Source organism: Drosophila teissieri, chromosome 2R (genome assembly GCF_016746235.2).
Source record: "Drosophila teissieri strain GT53w chromosome 2R, Prin_Dtei_1.1, whole genome shotgun sequence".
NCBI lineage: Eukaryota > Metazoa > Arthropoda > Insecta > Diptera > Drosophilidae > Drosophila > Drosophila teissieri.
In genome coordinates, this window is record NC_053030.1 from 22,882,210 (window position 1) to 22,900,919 (window position 18,710).

Genomic DNA, 18,710 nt, shown 5'->3' on the forward strand with positions numbered 1-18,710 from the left:
ACGTCCGTCTGCAGCCCGAAACTCGAAACTCGAGCGAGCGCTCACACAATTTGTTTCATGGAATCCCAACATCTCACATATTTCTGATAACTGATAACTTTGCGTGGATGTGTCTCTGTCTCTAGTGTGTGTGTGTGTGTTAAGTTGCATAGCTAAGATACAAGTATTATAGATATATTTACAATAGCGATAAGGTCAACAAAAATATTTGTTTGGAGTACGTATGTTTGTCCTTTTGTTTTGTCTGCGGGAGTGTGAGTGGTGTGTTAAGCGTAGGTAAATATTAAGTAAATTTAATTCTGCCTCGACGGTTCTCGCATACATAACGTATATGTATATACATGTGGCATGCATATACTCGAAGATATGGTATATGGTATATGGTGTAAGGTATCATAACGCGTTGGATTTGGATTTTCGACAGATCGATAGGCATGTACAATAATAATAATAGAACAATAGGCTAACGTACACTGAAAGATAATAAAATTAAACTTATGCAATACATTTTACGACACAAAAACTAAGCTTGACCCGACGCGCTGCTTGGCACGACTTACATACATACATGACCATCTAAAACATATATACTCTCTCTCTTATATATATATAAGCAAGGCAGAGGCGCTCAATCTCTGGCGGAAGCCTTAATGGATGGCTGACAATTGTTTCGTTACGTTCTGCATAGCTGTCATAGCTGCCGTAGCTGCCATAGCTGCTGCCGCTGCAGTTCCTTTGTTCGCCGGTTCGACAGGCTGCTTCCCGTCCCCGAGCACGGTGATTTCTTGGCCTCAGCCCTCGGAATACGAGCTGAGGCTGCTGCGCGTCGAGCCGGTGAAGTGATCTCGTTGCAGCGTGTCCGAGGGCATGGACACAATCAGGGCGCCGCCGTACAGGGTCTCCATCTCGTCCAGCTGCTGGGCGAAGGTCTCCTCCAGGCGCTGGTGCAAAACATGGGAGTATCATTAGTATTTCACAGAGCAACGATGCACTTTACTGGGCAACAACAACATACAATCTCAATCTATACATCATCTATACAAGTTAGAGAGTAGAAGGGGCGGGGGAAGTTAGCTGAATAGCGCATGCATTAGTAGGACACTTAGAGCTGAATAACTATACATAGAATACACAGTGCCTTCCGGAACCATCGGATACGCGAGCTCCAGTAGCTGGGCCCTGAGCCATATCGAATAGTTGGGAAGCACACTGGGGATAGATCAAAGGACTAACCTCTTGTTGCAGCCGTTGCTGTAGTTGCTTTACACATTACGAGAAGAGGAGAGCCGGCAAGAAAAGTTTTTGGATACAGATTTTTGATTCGGTTTGGTTTTTGTTTGGTTTGTTTTGGTTTGGTTTGGTTTTCGATAGCAGCGCGTTGTTGTTTGCATGTGGGTGTTTATATATAAGAGTGGGTGTGTACAGTGAAGCATCATGAAATTTGCGATATGATAATATTTATTTGTAAGTATTTCATAGTTGTAAGAATGTTTAGAGTAAGATATGGCTACACAAATGCTTGGCATGTTGCTAAGTGGAATGTGGATTGTATTATCTTTATCATTCATTACACTCGTTATACTCTTTTTCACTTTCGTTTACTAAGTACTTCGATAATACTGCTTAAATGGAATGCATTTGGAGGCGGAGGGCTGGTCCAAGTCAAGAGAATACTTTAACATTAAAAATAGGCAAACAATTAATCCACTTTCGTTCATTAAAATAGCATTTCCAACAAACAATCAACTTTGGCAAGACAGAATGTATGGCATTTTCCGTTGCAGGTAAATAGGTGAGAAAAGCTTTACAAATTCGGTTAGCAGGATGAAGAGTTTGGGGAAGGGGGGACTACGAGGGATGTGCAGTTAGCCAGCACCAGCGAGGAATGTAAAGCAGGTTGATTCGGTGTCAGTAGGTGTGAGTACAGGTTGATTGGCTGGTTAGTATAGTAGATGAGGTGCAAGCGGGAAACTGGCTGCTGAAACGTGGCAAGTGCTGATCGCGATGATCTACGCGTTTGTCTTCTAGATGGCCGATGAGTCTTCCTCGCAGCTGTGCTGCCGCTGATTGACTCGCGGCAGTCTGTACTGCGCCGCAAACAGATCGTAGTAGATATCCTCGGAAGAGGCGGCGGAGTCAGCCGAAGCGACGCTTCCATTGGTGCGACTGTGTCCTGGCTTGACGGAGGACCGCAGCTGCGGCTGCACTTCGTCCAGCAGAGCGGCTGCCTTGCGTCCGGAGTCAAAGATGAGGTCCGCATCGCTGGCGAACCGCGTGGACAGCTCGTTTATGTTGTACATCGACTGTGCACTGCTCAGCGACGATCTGCCGCTGCTCCGGCTGGCCAGCGAGGGTCGCTTGATAGCAAAGGAGGTGGTGTGCAGGAGCCGCTGCGTGTGGGCGGTTAGCACTGGGCCCTCGTGAATGCGCAGCTCCACGCCGCTGGCCTCCGCCGCAGCCTTGGTGTCCAAGCGGCTGAATCGATTGGTGACCAAGCCCAGATCATCTGGTGTTTTGGGCGGCGTACTGCCTCTGAAGGTGCTCATGGCTGGCTTGGAGTTCACATCCTCCGCGCTGTTCAGTGGTGGGGTGGAGGTCACTACCTTCACTAGCTCGTTGGCCGGAAGCTGCGTAATAAGACGAAGATGGTTTTGCGCCGGAAGCGTGGTGACGCTGGCTCGCTTCATCTGCTCGCTCAGCATCTGCTCCTCGTCCTCTTCCAGCACCAGATCGCTTATCATCTGCGATCTCTGTTGTTTGTGCATGATAGGAGTGCTGGGCACACTGCGGCTAAGATCTGGAGCTGATCCGCGGAAATTGGACAGTCGGTTGCCACCGCCCCCCATCATTAGCAGCGAGGAGCGAGAGCGCGGCATGTATTGAGGATCGATAAAGGTGTTGCGGGGTAGCATGCGCGAGGATCGCTCGTTGTAGATGTTGCGCAGATAAGCGGGCAGCATGACCTCCTGATCCTCGAACTCCTCGCGGTTGGCCACAAGGCCAAAGCGCTTTTCGTGCTGATCAATGGCCAGCGTGATCTGTTTGTTCAGCTCCTACGCTCGGTTCAATTTGGTTGTTAAACACATGCATGACCAAATCCGTTGATCGGTTGGTTGGTTTTTGGTTAGTAGTTGGGAAGCACAGCGGTAAGCATTTTTATATTTTGTTTAATTTTTATCAGTTATCAGTTATCGGTTTTGTTTTTTTTTTTTTTGGTTTTGGTTTTGGTTAAGTTTTGTAGGTAGTAGTAGGTACAGTAGGCCACCAAAGTGAATGCATTTGCGTGGGTGTAAAGAGAGAGAAAAAGTTGAAAAAATAATTGGATTAAGTTCAGCCTTGGTTCAGTCAAGTTGCAGCGGTTTGAAGATGAGCTAGGGGTTCGTCAGTCATAGTCCCAGTTCTCGTATCAGCAGCAGACACGCCTTTCAATTGAAAATAGATTAGCTAACTGATGATTCATTGCCTCTTCTCTGGCATTATACAAAATGAGTCACAGCCGTTTGACTGAATGACAAGTCAGTAAGAAAAGTGGGTAATGAAACTAAACGACCAAACGTTATTCCGCCTGGAGAAATCACGTCGAATAATGCTCATCTACAAACCGCACAACATTGACGGAACGGGTTGGGATGGGTTTCAATTTAAGAGGAAATAGGGAGCACAAGACACCACAGTTCACCGTAAACCAATCAATATACAATAAGTATCATTACCAAGTTATATCAAACGAGTTGATCTACTTTGTACATTAAAAAACACATAACACCAACGAAATAGGGCGGAGAGCATTTGGCTGAGAGCGCTCTTGGGAGGATCTCAAACGGAGATTTGCATACACACCTGTTTACGGGGCACCAACTGTTCGCGCCACTCGCGCAGCTCCCCCTTCAGTCGCTCATCGATCTCGGAAAGCTTGGAGTGTTCGTGCTCCACCAGAGCCCTTCGCTTTTCGTTCTGAAGTTGTTCCAGTTCTCTGTAAAGGGAATCGAATGAGTATAGGCTGAGGGAATCCAGTTGGCCAGCTACTCACTTTATGGCGCTTTCACGTGTGGCGCGCAGCTCTTCCAATTGCTTTTGATGCTTGACTTCGAAGCGTCGCTCCTCCTGCATATACCGCTTCTTCTCTTGCTCCTGGAACTGAAGTTGAAATAGTGATTAGTTTAAGTGATTCTGTCATTAAACCAGAAATTTGTCCTACCTTCTTCAAGCGATCGCGTTCGATTTCAGGATCTAGGTTCGTGGAAATGCGCAGGGACTCACGGAACATCAGATCTCGCGCCTTGCGCTCCGCCCGGATGCGCTTGGGCAGCGCCCGCTTCTCCATCGTCTGCTTCTTGACCATGTCCTCCTCCTTACGCTGCAACATGCGCTTCACCTGGTCCAGTTCCTTCTCGTGCCGGATTATCATTTGATGTCGCTGCATGAAACATAGTTCCTTAACATGCCGCTTGGACAACTGATGTCGTTCGTGAAGCTGCTTCTCCTCTAGTTCCCAGAGAAGTGCCTCCCGCGTCCTCATGGCGTTCTGTTTCTGCTGCAAAAAGTTTCGGTTGATGGTGGCCAGGTGGTCCCGGTGCTTCTCGCTTAAGCGCCTAAGTAGAAGTTCATGCCTCTCCTTTAGAGAATCCAGGAAGGCGCGTTCCTTCTCTTCGTGGTCCAGATCCATGGCTGAACGTCGCTGCTTGAACTCATCCTTGCGCTTGTCCTTGGGAAACAGGTCAACTTCCTGCTTGAGCAGTCGGATCTCCTGCTTGAGATTCTCTCGGAAGATCTTCAACTCTTGCTCCTGCTCGGAGCGAATGCGTTTAGATGAGGAGCGCAGCTCGTTCTCCTGCGTCTGCTCTGTCTTTTCCACCAGCTGCTTGTGCTGACGCGCCAACATATCCATGTCCGCCTCGTAGGTCTTTTCCAGCGAGGAGCGCTCCTGCTCAAAGCGACGATCCTGCTGTTCCTTGGCCTGCTGCTCCTTTAAGTGCAGCTCTGTCTGCTGTTTCTTCTCCTGCTTCTGCAGCATCTTTAGCTCACGCAGCTCCTGCTTTCGGAAGTCGTGATCATCGTAGATTCGTCCGTTCTCGTCATCTCCGTAAATCACTCGACTTGTGGTTGTTGTCATTTGCACGCCATCAATCTCGAATTTGCGGGTGCGCTTGCGTGTCTTCTTGCGCAGGTTGCGCAGCTCAATCTCTTCCTTGGTGAGACCTTGAGAGTTTGCAGACTTAACTACGGGGGGAACCCTAGCCTTGGGCCGGATCACCACCTCCTCTTCCTCATCAATGGTCTCGTGATTGTGGTTATTCGTCAACGAGGGAGGTGGTGGAGGCATCAGCGCGGCCGCTGGATACTGCTGCTTGTTGTTGTGATCCGTTTCGTGCCGGCTTTCCTGACTAGTGTTTGTGCCAATGCTGTCCACGTCAGATCCTCCGCTGCCGCCAACCAGCACCTCAATACCACGGCGTCCGCGCACCGAGCCATTCTCGCTCAGCGAGCTGTCCGGCGACCGCTTCTCGTGCTTGAATCGGTTTACAATGATGTTTACGTCTTCCGGCACTATGCCAACTCCATTGGGCTGGCGCTTGCCCAGCTCATTGCTGCTGTCCTTCACCTTGACTCCCTCATCGCCCACGGTGACCACGGAGACGTGGCTCGTGTCCATCAGATGGTCACTGTGATCATGGCTATGACTGCCAGACGCAGTGTTATAGGCCGAGTCATCATCCGCGTAGGACGGACTCACGATTAACACCTCACTTTCGTCCAGTTTGCGGGCGTGAACAGTGGAAGAAGTTTGCGGTTGCGACGGAGGAGCAGGAAGCACCCCTGCTGGCTCGTTAACAGCCAATATCATTGAGGATTGCTTGTGGGGCGGAGTGCTGGCATCGCCCAAACTGTCGTCCAGCGATGGAAAATCGTCGTCCGTCGAGGATTCATGCAGGTGAGTGCTCTTGTTCAGATCGTTGGACACGATGATCACTTCGTTTTGCGGCGGTACCACCGAGTTGTCGATGATCACCGGCGGATGGGTGCTAGTCACGACTGTAATCTGACTCACCGACTCCAAGCTGTTTGGCAAAACCAAGTGCTGCGGTTGAAGCGGCAGCGGTTGGTGATGCTGCGGTGTGGGTGGATCGCTGTTGATGGTAATAAGGGAAGTGCTCGAACTGAGAACAGCATTCGAGACACTGCCCGAGGAGCTGGAGGAGGCCACCGATTGCACTGACACAATGGAGGAGGCTGTGGGCGAAGGCGGCTGCGGTTTCGGCTCCATCGCTTCTTGGCCAATGGCCACCTCAATAGCCGTGGTGACTGGAGAAGCGGGTTCGGGAGTGGCCAGTTTCTTGGGAGACGTCTGGGAATCGCTGGCAGCCGGCTTGGCATTTGCAAGGCCCAATGGTGACGGCGGGGGCGGGGCCTTACCCTTTTTGACAAAGTGCTATGGGGGGGGGAGAATTTCAATCAGTTTGCAATATTTAACTAGATGAGTTGTGTGTTTACCTTCTTGTCGGAATCGGTTTTTTCAGATGTTTCTGCAACAGCTACCACATCCTCGGGTTTCTTTTGCAGCACAGCCGCTGTGGTTTGGGCTGGTGGTGTAGGTGGCTGCTGAACTTGCGGTGGTGGCGTTTGTTGGGACGACGGCGGCGCTGGAGCAGGCACTTTGGTATGCGGCGGCTGCTGGGCTGCCGCTTCAGCATTGTCATCCTTTGTGTTGTTTGGTCTGTCCGGAGTGGTTGCTTTAGTTGTGGTTGTAGCTGCTGCTGCTGCAGTTGCCGCTGCTGCGATTGGTAAACTGCTACTTGGTTGGGACTGCTCTTTGGCATCCCGCAAAATGGATGTAGGTGTACCTGGAACTGTAAAGAGAGTGTATAACGTGAGCAAGGTGTAGAAAGAACATGCAACAAAGTTCGGAAGCTTACGTTTGTCAATGTCTTGGCTCTGCAGCGAAGCAGAGTCATCGTCCAGGTCGAGCTGGAGCGCCGAGTTGCGGGGTTCCTGGGAAAGATTAAATATAGCTCATTAGCATGTTGATAATTAATGTAGTTCCTAAAGAATAGCTTCTCAGCTAGCAGATCTACTTGTCTTTTACTACAATAGCAAATCATACCACAAAACTATGCCTACATTCGGCATGCCGAATTTGCATCCTTTCATTTTTATAAATACCACCGAGATTAATTGTATTTGTGTACCCCAAACAAAACAGCCCTAAAAGAATTTGTTTACATCCGATTTCGAGCATGAAACGCATTGTTCGCAAAGTCTATCTGTTATTGCTCCATAATCAATATCTAGGTCTTAACGTAAGGAGCTTATAGATAGTGAAACTGACACGTTTGTCAGCTATGTGCTGGTCAGACTGTTTAGTAATTTAAAACCATGTGTGATTGAAAGTGTGCTTCCTATAATTACCACAAGAAACCGATAGCAAGGGCTTCGGAGAAACCCAAGTACAATAACAAACACAACGACCGAAGAATGCCTCCGGCAGAGGAGCTAAGTGATAAGCGGCATTTGGCAATGCTGATAAAATGAGTAAACTGAGTAAATTGTGGGTCCGCTTTTGGAGGACAGTGCCTGGGATGCAGAAACGGAGGAGGGGAGGGGTGCGGGTGCCAGGAACGGACGGAGCACGGACGGCTTGCTGTAGAACGACTTACCAACCCTCTGATAGAGCGAGCGCCGCTTCACTTGGCGTTTAAGCTTCTATATCAATTATTTCCGAGTAACCACATACAAATGATAAGAGCAAACATTGCGACATTTTGGCGGAACAAAACAGAACGTAACATAAACGCAAGGCAAAGAATAGTCGAGAAAAACGAAGATAAACATATAAAATAATTATCGCGCGGTGCGATTTGGTTGGGTTTTCAGGAGGCAGCGTGTAAGAGAGAAGAAAGAGCAGTTGGAGAGGTGAGAGAACGTAGAGATTATCATCACATCTAGCAGTTGGACTACACGGGTGCGGTGCAGGGCACAGGGTATTCATGGGCTTCCAAGGAGCACTCACCTCGGTCTCATCATCCACCACCTCTTCCACGACCTCGGCCTTGTACTCAAGCAGCAGATCCTTGATGGGCTTGGCGTCCAGATTTCTGTTGATGAAGGCGTGCTGCATCAGCACATCCGTCGTGGGCCTCACTTGCGGATCCTGTTAATCAGAAATATATATGAAGAGTTAGAATGGGTAGCGACTAACATGTTTTAGGGTTACCCACCTTGACTAAGGACTTCTTCAGGAAGTCGTTAAACTCCTTGCTCCATCGAGAAGGCTGCTCCAGCTTGGGCGGCTCGCTCTTTTGGATTTTCAGGAGCACTCGCATGGGCGACATCTCGCTGTTGGGCGGCTCCATCTGCGCCAGCTCGATGAGCGTGATGCCCAGTGACCAGATGTCAACTTTGTGATCGTACGGGTTGTCCCGGAACGTTTCGCAGAGCACCAGCTCCGGGGCCATCCAGTAAGGAGTGCCAATGAAGGTGTCGTGCTTCTGCATGGTGTGCTTGTTTTTGGCAGAGACGCCAAAGTCCGCTGAAATGAGTTGATTTCTCTTTGAGACGATGGCCAGCGAAGAGTGTACCGATAACTTACCCAATTTGACGCCACCTTCCATTGTGAGAAGCACGTTTCCTGCCTTTAAATCACGATGGATGACTTTGTTGCGGTGCAGGAAGGTAAGACCCTCGGTCATGTGCTTGCAAACATAGGCAATCTGCGGCTCAGTCAGGGGCTTTTCCAGCTCCACCATAATGCTATCGAGGGCTCCTCCATCGCAGTACTCGATGAGCATCTGGTGGGAATTTTAAGAAATGACTCATAATCTGAATAAATCGAGAAATACTTCTAAATACTCACCCACAGCTTATCATCGATGGAAAAGGCCTCATACAGCTCCACAATATTTGGGTGCTTGATCTCCGAAAGAATATCGATCTCGACCATGTGATCGCTGAGGTTCTCCTCGTCCTCCAGCTGGCACATTTTGGCCGCAGCAAAGCGCTTCTGCTCCTTGTGCTGGGCCTTGTACACCTTGCCGAAGGCACCGTCGCCGAGTTCGCCGACCATTTCCCAGAACTCCGCCGGATCCGTGTCCATCTTGATGTTGTTGTACAGGCGCTTCTTCTTGGCCTCACCCCCGCCGAGGTGGAAGACCTTCTTCAGGTTGGTGATAAACGACATGTTGGCTCTCTTGTAGATTTCCCCTGCTTCTGCTGACGATGATGATTTCTTGGGTTGAGTCTACATAGTGAGCTCCTGGGCGAGAGTCCAAGCAGGAAAACTAGATTTGGTGAAAGCTGCGGACATTGGCAAGCGTTTATTGATCGGACAGGCAGGTGTATATCACAGACTTGGCAGGGTTTCAAGTCTGGATCTAAGTCTCAAACTCAATCTGAATTGGAGTCGGAGTCCGGGGTGGAACTGCCCCGTTCTAGAACGCAGAACATAGCCCAGATATCGTGGCCTAAACTCACCTTCTTTGCAGCACTCTCTCCTCGGTTCCTTCTCTTTTCTTCAGCGAAATAGGCCAAAAAGCGGGGATTGTGGGCTTGGTTGGCCCGTCTTTAGCGCTTCTGTGTTCTGTATGTTTTATAATTTAATTAGCAGCTAGCGAGCTCTAATATTTGTAGAAAAAACACGTACGAATGGGAGGGAAATGATTACAAACGAGAAAAAGTCAAAGACGTAGACAAAAGAGCGTGAGTGTGTGTGCGTGTGTCTCTGCTTGCGAGTGTTTGTGAGCTGGTCTCTGGGCTTTTAAGCCCCTCCCCCCTTTAAGCCCCTCTCCCACAACCGAACACCTATTTACGCCAAATTTGCAGCGAAACCCGCGGATTTACGGATGCGAAAGCTGACCAATTTGTAGTGGCGCCTTCACTTCGCACTGTGCAGCTCGTAATTCGTGAAATTTGTAAACAACACGCGCACTTTTAACTAAAATCAACATCCCATTGATGATTACGGAGCAAGTATAGTCGGCGAATGGGCGTGAAACTTGAGGACGCACGCAAACGGAATCGGGTATTACCTCATTCGCACACAGTCACTTCCACGGCTTTCGGCCTTATCAATCACTGCACTATCGCTATTTCGACTGTTTTTGCCGCACACTAAGCCATTTAAGGCGTATTTTACCCCGAAAATGCTTAGAAATTTCTCTCGCGCAAACGCTTCGTGTTGCCACTGAGCTGCAATTGCACCCTGTTTGGCGATCTGGCAGCGCCGGCCAAAAATGGCCGTTTAGGTCATCTGTGCCAGAAGAGAGCAGCACTATTTGCCTTCGCCAAGGGCAAAAACAGAAACAACACACACTTATGCAAACACACACTCGGGCGGGGAATATAATTAATTCAATCGGCTGTTGTTTAGTTACTTTGCTTTGTAGCTGGTTTTCGCCAAGTGCAGACTTAGCAAACGTTCTTTTTCGCACTTCCGCTGTCCGATTGCGCACTTTCTAACTGTTTGCACGGCGCTTTTCCTCTCATGATTTTTCCACCAGCATTGTGTGGCCGTTCTACAAAACTGCAAACATACCGAATTTCGGATGAATTTGCACATCCAGTAATGCGGCCTTCAAATACCCTTCTTTTTATAACCCATTTGGCCAATACAGTTCTTATTTCACGGTTATAAGAAATAGAAAGCAATTCATTACTTCCAGGAATCCGACTAATTTATTTTAGAGAAGGTAAGTGCTGGAAATGTGAGTTAAGCCGTGTCCCGCCCTCTCCGAGTGTGACCAGTTGATAGTTTTTGGAAAATTGCGGTCCTTCTGGCGTTGTGGTATTAAAAAACCAAAGTGTCGGCCACACTGTAAATCGTTTCTGCTTGTCATTTTGGCCTGAGTTTTTTGCCGCAAATTGCAGGTAATTTTGCGAAAAACAGGAGTCGCAGGAAGACAAACACCTCAAAAAACAAAGCAGCCCGGTACTTAGCAATCGGTGCAGACGTCATTGTAAAGCCCCGAGTCGAAAACCCAGAAAAAGCACAAACATGCCGTCGCAGGAGGTGAGCGTAAACAAAGTGATAGTGCATCCATTGGTTCTGCTGTCCGTGGTGGATCACTTCAACCGGATGGGAAAGATAGGCAACCAGAAGCGCGTGGTGGGAGTCCTTCTGGGCTGCTGGCGATCCAAGGGTGTTCTCGATGTGTCCAACAGCTTCGCAGGTTTGTATTGCAATTGCATATCCATAGTCAGACCCATGAAACAAAAGAATCCGCTTCCGATTTCCAGTGCCCTTCGACGAAGATGACAAGGACAAGTCGGTGTGGTTCCTGGACCACGACTACCTGGAGAACATGTACGGCATGTTCAAGAAGGTCAACGCCAGGGAACGGGTAGTGGGATGGTATCACACGGGTCCCAAGCTCCACCAAAACGACATAGCCATCAACGAGCTGGTCCGGCGCTATTGTCCCAACTCCGTGCTGGTGATCATCGACGCCAAGCCCAAGGATCTGGGCCTGCCCACAGAGGCGTACATATCGGTGGAGGAAGTCCATGACGATGGCTCCCCGACCAGCAAAACCTTCGAACATGTGCCCAGCGAGATTGGCGCCGAGGAGGCGGAGGAGGTGGGAGTGGAACACCTGCTGCGTGACATCAAGGACACAACCGTGGGCAGCCTGTCGCAAAAGATCACCAACCAGCTCATGGGCCTCAAAGGCCTGAATGCCCAACTGCGCGACATAAAGCAGTATCTGCAGCGCGTCGGCGACAGTAAGATGCCCATCAACCACCAGATTGTCTATCAGCTGCAGGACATCTTCAACCTGCTGCCCGATATAACCAATGACCAGTTCACGGGCACGATGTACGTGAAGACCAACGACCAGATGCTGGTCGTCTACCTGGCCTCCATGGTGCGCTCGATCATTGCCCTGCACAACCTGATCAACAACAAGCTGGCCAACCGCGACGCCGAGGAGGGCAAGAGTGACAGCAAGGATGCCAAGGAGAAGAACAAGGAGAGCAAGGATAAGGACAACAAGGAGACCAAGGACAAGGACGGCAAGAAGGCGGAGGAGAAGGCCGACAAGGGCAAGGACGAAGGCGGCAAGGGTTCGCGCAAATAGGAGCGGAAGAAAAAGCGCAAGCCCCGTCGCAAGCGAAAGAAGCAGGGGCCGCAGGACTAGCTGCTGCTTCTTCTGTTCTCCAGGAACTGGAACACATCTGCAGACCGTACGGCGAGGGTGTGCAGTGGCCTCAGAAATCAAACATTGCTACCGTTCATCGTTCATTGTCCCCATGAAATCAAGCTCCCTCTTTATAATTTCGCGTAACTAACTAATGGCAAGTTTATGTAATTAAAAATTAAATAATTTAAATACTCCGATTGTTTGCTTACCTCTGCTGGGATCAGCAGTTGTTCGCTGCTTCAGCTCAATTGAAAAAGCTCAGGCTTGTGTTTTTGTATTTCGTAAAACCGAAATTATATTTTAAAACAAATTGAGACTCGCTGGAGAGGCAATGTAAATGGCTGAGCTACGATTGCCTCTCCACGAGCACGAAAACGGTTGAGTAATGCATTGTACAGGGCGTTCTCTATCTTAGAGCAGTTACTACTTAGAAAGCATTTTACCAAATTTCACTTGACTTACAGCTGAGCTAGTTAACGCTTACGAACTAAGGCTAAGGTTCCATTGCCAACACCATCGATGGCTAAACAACTAGAATACTTAGGTTCACTATGTGCTTGCAAAGCAATCAGAAACTAGATCAAACATTGAGTTCCTCCCTTTTCCGGATGGAAGCACTTTACACTGGAGCCCTGCAAAATGGCTGCTTTGCAGGACTCCGGTGTGGACTGGAGGCTTCCCTTAGACCAGCCACTCGCTGGCCAGCGGGAACTTGAGCGGCTGGCAGCTGCTGAGTCGCAGCGAGCAGTTATTGTCCTCGGCAGCAAGTGGGATCCTAGTGGACGTCATGGGATTGCTCTGCACCGAGCAGAGGCTTAAACTATAGCTGTGCGACTGCCTAAGACTAGAACTAACGATATCGCTGCTGATCCGATGCTGATGCTGATGATGATGATGAAGATGCTGATGCTGACGATACTGTTGGTGGTTTCGGCTTCGATGCTGATCCTCCGACGGGCAGAAGTGGTTGCAGTTGAGATTGTTTGAGTGGAAGGCGGCCTGGCAGCTCCTTCCCTCGGCTCCTGAGGTTGTTGGTGACAAGCTGTTGCTGTTGCTGCTGCAGTTGAGGTTGTAGATCTTGATGCTGGTGCAGCTGTTGCGGATGTTGAGGTGTACCTGGGCGTGGTCATGTCACACCGAGGTGCCCTGCTGGCCCGGCACCACCGATCCGCAGCTATCCTCCGGCTGGAAGGACTCCTGCAGCCTCTGGCGGCATCCGCCCTTCGACGCGAAGCAGAACTTGTAGATGATGTACATGGGGATGCAGAGCACCGACGAGCAGGTGACCGCCCAGCCCACCTGGTAGCTCCAGTCCGGGTAGTAGTACTCCTCGCCGAGCATCTCCTTGTAGCCCATGATGGAGAAAATGAATATGGTCTGTGCGAATGGGAATTTCGAGGTTACTATCTCAACTTATCCTTAACCCTTTCTCTTCTCCTCACCAGCAGGAACACAGGACTAATGTACGTCCAGCAGATCCGCCAGAACAGGCCTGGCTTGCTGCCCAGCATCTGTTCCACATCCGAGCTGAAGCGGTCCACTCCGTAGAACCAGAAGACTCCGGCTGCCTCCACGAAGACCACAAAAAGAATGGCCAATCCCGGTCCGTAGACATTCAGGAAGTTGACCAGCACCACGCCGCCCTGGAGGAAAGGGGCAGTTATTTCATTTCACAAAGGAAGGGGTGGAGCTCTAGCCTAATAATGAATAAGTTGGAAGTCCCTATCATAGCAGTCAGATCTCCCCTCAACAGAATCTCCCTTAACTGGCACTGATTAATGGCCGTGGGCTGAGTTATTGAATAGCTTGATCCCTTGACCGATACTGGTCACTCCGACCAGGCCGGGCGGACTTGGCCAATTGGCCAAGTGACCAGGACAGGCAGGCATAAAGAAGGCAGCGCATTACAATTTCAAATGTAATCAGATAAAGTGGCGGGAGGGAGACCTGCTGGTGGTGGTTGTGGTTGCTTGACCGCGCTGAAGGCAAACAAGTCCACTCGTCTTGACAGGTGATAAAAATGCAGGAGAGGAAGGGAGTGAGTGTGTGGAGATAAACTGGCGGACGATAAAAAGCACTTAACACGGCAATCCATCGACTCCCATAGCTATAGCTGGCATATTTGAACAGGGGCTGCCATCAGCCAGGAGGAGCGTTAAATGGCCCACTTGGACTGGCATGCATATGTATGGGAAGTGCTTAGGAGTTAATTAACCGAATCCCAGTCGAGCACTCACGTAGGTCATCGTGGGCAGGGCGCACAGGAAGATGAAGGCCAGGAGCAGCAGGACGAACAGCTCCCGCCGCCTGCCAATCACCCGCGGATACTCGTCGCAGAGCGCTGTTATCATCGCCTCCAATCCGCCGAAGGTGCTGTCCAGTCCCAGGGTAATCAGCATCAGGAAGAAGATGATGCTCCAGAACACCGAGCCACTCATCGTGGCTATGGCCTCCGGATAGACGATGAACACCAGCCCCGGACCCTCCAGGCCCACCTTGTCGATGGAGGTCTTTTGGACGTAGGCCATGTACCTTTGGGAGATGGTTAAGTATAAGAAGTCACAGTGGAAGAAGTAAGATCTCAAAGTTGCAGGAACTAGTTGTTGGGTTACTTAAAATCTGAAGAGACTCACCCCAGAACGGAGAAGATGACAAAGCCGGCCAGGAAACTGGTCAGGCAGTTGATGCTGCTGGTGATGAGGGCATCCCGATAGCAGTTGTTGTTGAACTTGTTGTAGCTGGACAGGGCCAGCAGGGTTCCGAATCCGGGGCCCAGGGAGAAGAATATCTGCGATGCGGCGTCGATCCAGACCTTGGAGTTCTTCAGCTTGTGCCACTCGGGGGTTAGGTAGTACTTGATGCCCTCATCCGCGCCGGGCAGGGAAACTCCTCTGACCAGCAGGATGATTAGCACCACGTAGGGAGCCAAGGCGGTGACCCACACCACTTTCCCGGCACTGCGCACTCCCTTCCACAGGGAGAAGTACACCAGCACAAAGACGCCGAAGACGCAGAGTGCCAGCGTCGGCTTCACCGGACCCATGAAGTCCAGCCCATTGCCCTTGTAGCTCTCGAGAACTTTCCGCCTGCAAGTCAGTCGCTTAAGGACACGAATTTAGGTATATCTTGTAGGGGTACCCACTCGAAGAACTCCTTGGCTGGCGAGGTGGCCAGTTCCGTGAAGTTCTCACTGGTCACCTGCATGCAGTTCTCCGTGTTCCAGGGATTGTCGCACGACGTCCACGGCAACTTGGAGGTGAACGAGGCGAAGAGGTAGTACACCGCCCACCCAATGATGGTGTTGTAGTACATGCCCATATATATGTCGATGAGGCAGATCGCATAGCCCACGCCTGCAAGTTTTGAGTGGATTGTAGGGACCTTAAAAGTTCGATGAGAATGCCAGTATCTGTCCCCAAGTCCCCAAGAAAATCCCCTAATTGCTCGCCTAACAAGGCAGCGAAGATGCAAATCAACAGGTTGCTCCTGCAGGCAGCTCAACTCAACTTGGCCAGGAGCGCCAATATCTGTGATTGAAAACGGCCAACGGAGAATCGGCAAAGCAATTGGAATATTCCCGCGTGACAATTCGCAGGTTTCAGCTTTTGTACAAACCACCCCCAGAAGTCCGCCCGTCACTTATGAGGCCAATAAGACACGTCACGTGATTTTCCCCCGTTAAGTTTTCCACTCGCCTGGCTTTCCGCCCTTCTTTCCGCCTTCCTTTCAGGCGCTTTTCATTTCGAGTCGCTCGGCAAAAGGTTTGCCAAAGCAAACACTTGTTGAGCAAATGATGACTGCCGCAAAGTGGTGTTTGCTCTTGGACTTTTTACGACTTTCTGGGCGGAAGGCGGATGGGGTGGAGGCTCTGGGAGGTGGAGAGGATTTGGCCTAGACAAAGTGACTTGGCAGAAGTTGAGCGGTCTCTAAGCGGGGCGCAGATCCAGTGGAGCACCAGCAGCTTCAGCAGCAGCAGCCCATGCATTTTGTTTGTCACCTAATGGAATTATCAACTCGATATGCAAAACTTTGAATGGGACTTCCCCTTCCAGCGGCTGGCTTTTCATCGCTGGTGTAAATCAATTTGGAGCAATTTAATTAGGGCCTTCAGCCCGGATGAATGTCCTGATTTGGGCCTTGTGCGTTCCGCTTGAATGACTCGTTAATTGTTGCAACAAACGGATGCCCCTTATCCATCTGGCTGCTTGATAATGTCGCCGGCACACACAATGGCTTCCTCTTTTTTTTCAAAGGCCCCAAACTTTGCTCCTTTGAGGTCCTGTGGCCCACAAGTGCGGGTGTCCTCGGAGCCTGGCTGAGACAATAATGCTCGGCCGAGCGTGAAATATCAGACATCAACAACACACGAGCTTATGTTCAGCTTATGTACGCTTTTCGCCGAGCCACGCAGCGTATACTTAATTTCTCATTTCGCGTTACAAAACGCTGGAGCCTCGGGCTAAACCTGTGCGCAAATATTGAATGGCCTATATGGATTCCAATTTGCAATCAGGTTTTTTACGTTTTGCGACTAAAACTCAATATTTGGTATTCATTTAAATTGCCATTTAATCTGAGATATGTTCGCAGGCCCCAGGCTCGTCCATGTTTATTTGCCCATCATTTTTCTAGACCCACACGGCAATTGAATACCTTTGGCTAGGGAAGTGACTTCTTGCTTTTACACTCACCTTTTAGGGCCGGACAGATGCGCTTCCAAATGCTGAGGCAGCCACATCGGTGGAACTGGCCCAGCGCCAACTCCATGTAGAAGAGGGGCAGTCCGCCGAAGATGAGGAAGAGGCAGTAGGGAACCAGGAAGGCGCCGCCTCCGTTCTGATAGCAAATGTACGGGAAGCGCCACACGTTGCCCAGATCCACCGCGAACCCAATTACGGCCAGGAGGAACTCCGCCTTCTGTCCCCAGGTCTCCCGAGTTCGCTCCGTCACGGACACCACCAAAATGCGCTGGATGGGACACAAATAGAACAGAATATGGAATAAAATATATTTTATATCATCTCTGATTTCAGTTCTATCTATTCTTTAAGTGCATATACATTAGAGCATTGGTTTTGAGACTCACCTCGTTGTTGGCCAACTTGGGGGCCAGTGGATCGGTGACCTTGGCGGGCGTTGAGTGGTCGCCATCGTCCTCGTTGGAGTCGTCCTCGTTGTTGGGCGACTCCTTGTCGTCGCTCCAGGGCGCGGGATTCGAGCGGCCCGTCGTGGCAGCTGCTCCTCCGAAATCGGAGCTCCCGCTGCGGTCCATCTTGCGGTGCGGGGGGCGTGACAGGGGCGGGGGCGTGGTGCCTGGAGGCGTGGCAGTGTACGCCGATCGCGGCACGAGCTTAGCCAGCCGAACTCTGGATCTGCACTCAGTCCGGGGCCAGAAAAAGCGAAATCTGCGCTCTACCTACGGCTCTTCACTGCTCTTCTCTGCTCCTCGCCCACCTGCAGTCCCTAGCTTTACCGCTTTCCCGCTTTTCCGCTTCTCCGCTTTTCCGGCCCGTTTAGCGCTGTGCTGGTGGAAATTGCATTTTCCCACGGCTCGTCACATGCTGGCCTCGCTGAATCGACTGGCAATTAACTGCAAGCGGAGTCAAACAATCGCATTAAATGGGGCTTGGCTAACGATGGCCATTTGTTACTGCCCAGGGGAGGCATTGGAAGTAACAGATTCTGCCATGTTTTCCGACAGATTTGGGATGCATCCCATGAAGTGGTAAAATAATATTTAAGTGCTGCGGTCAGGGGCACTGCATTCCAAACCGCTGCAATGGCCCCCAATGAAACATTCAATGCCAATGCCGTGAGTTACAGCGATTTCGCTTCACTACTTTTAGGGCCTATCCTTGGTTCACACTTTAAATTTCAAATCGTACACCACGGCGTATGCTTAACGAGACACCCAATGAAAACAACTGCAGCCTTGATCTTCGTTCAAACCCCTTTCCGCTCTCAACTTTTTAATTGCCATTTAATTGTGGCCCACACGCGAAGCCAAACAGCAGATAAAGATGAAGAAAGTGGCCACATGTGCCGACGGAATTTCCTAATGAGAAGCGTTGTGATAAGACAAGTGCTAAAAATACAGGCCCGAAAGGCGAAATGCGAAGCAATTAAAGCCCACTTAGAGATATGGAGGCCATGGAGTTGTTCTCCAGATGCTTCACCTCAGATATTTAAACAAATGGAAGTTGATTCATATTCAAAATTATTCAAACAAAAGAGTTGTCTCAAACAGCACCAAACATTAATCGCACTTTAAAATAATTTAATTACGCTTTTAAAAGAATGCTTTTTTAAAATTCTGAATATATAGTGAATATATACTCGAATTGGCACAAAGCCCGTTTTTTAGAAACTATTACTTACTTTTTGGATCAAACTTACAGAAATATGAATGAACACACTTTGAATTAAGCACTTTGCACAACTTTTGAAGGATTTACAATAGTTTTTCAGTATTTATGGCTTCCATGCGTCCGATTTGAGAGACGCGCGCCGCTCCTTTGGGCCAACTGCTGCGTCCTGGTGCCGGATGGCTCCTTTTATACGCTGGATGCGCAGGCG

General features: G+C 49.9%; 3 protein-coding genes across 10 annotated transcripts; 1 reads left to right on the forward strand and 2 right to left on the reverse strand.

Moving 5' to 3' along the window:
* Nucleotides 1-243: 243 nt before the first annotated feature.
* Nucleotides 244-10,524, reverse strand: LOC122612135 (serine/threonine-protein kinase 10). 7 transcript variants are annotated; one of them, XM_043785548.1, is made up of 14 exons: nt 10,368-10,524; nt 9,469-9,611; nt 8,852-9,291; nt 8,588-8,786; nt 8,217-8,527; nt 8,009-8,149; nt 6,915-6,990; nt 6,493-6,848; nt 4,199-6,430; nt 4,031-4,137; nt 3,841-3,973; nt 2,073-3,053; nt 1,159-1,260; nt 244-941 (listed from the first exon to the last, which is right to left on the reverse strand). In XM_043785548.1, exons 3-14 carry the CDS (start codon nt 9,173-9,175, stop codon nt 792-794), a joined length of 5,112 nt encoding a protein of 1,703 aa, XP_043641483.1. In that variant the 5' UTR covers nt 9,176-9,291; nt 9,469-9,611; nt 10,368-10,524; the 3' UTR covers nt 244-791. The 7 variants fall into 7 exon arrangements, 3 of the variants coding, with proteins under 3 accessions (XP_043641483.1, XP_043641481.1, XP_043641482.1); XM_043785546.1 differs by lacking the exon at nt 2,073-3,053 and having other exon boundaries at nt 1,234-1,260; XR_006325592.1 differs by having other exon boundaries at nt 820-941; nt 1,234-3,053; nt 8,852-9,250.
* Nucleotides 10,525-10,801: 277 nt separating this feature from the next.
* LOC122613346 (26S proteasome non-ATPase regulatory subunit 7) lies at nt 10,802-12,331 on the forward strand. The gene is made up of 2 exons (XM_043787477.1): nt 10,802-11,162; nt 11,230-12,331. The coding sequence occupies exons 1-2, from the start codon at nt 10,988-10,990 to the stop codon at nt 12,069-12,071; spliced, it is 1,017 nt and encodes a 338-aa protein (XP_043643412.1). The 5' UTR covers nt 10,802-10,987; the 3' UTR covers nt 12,072-12,331.
* A 933-nt stretch (nt 12,332-13,264) lies between these two features.
* Nucleotides 13,265-18,664, reverse strand: LOC122613013 (sodium-dependent serotonin transporter). Of its 2 annotated transcripts, none has more exons than XM_043786970.1 (8): nt 18,531-18,664; nt 17,221-17,724; nt 16,826-17,102; nt 15,277-15,487; nt 14,768-15,220; nt 14,372-14,666; nt 13,577-13,777; nt 13,265-13,511 (listed from the first exon to the last, which is right to left on the reverse strand). In XM_043786970.1, the coding sequence occupies exons 2-8, from the start codon at nt 17,404-17,406 to the stop codon at nt 13,266-13,268; spliced, it is 1,869 nt and encodes a 622-aa protein (XP_043642905.1). In that variant the 5' UTR covers nt 17,407-17,724; nt 18,531-18,664; the 3' UTR covers nt 13,265. The 2 variants fall into 2 exon arrangements, with proteins under 2 accessions (XP_043642905.1, XP_043642906.1); XM_043786971.1 differs by having other exon boundaries at nt 18,513-18,539.
* Between the last annotated feature and the right edge of the window lie 46 nt (nt 18,665-18,710).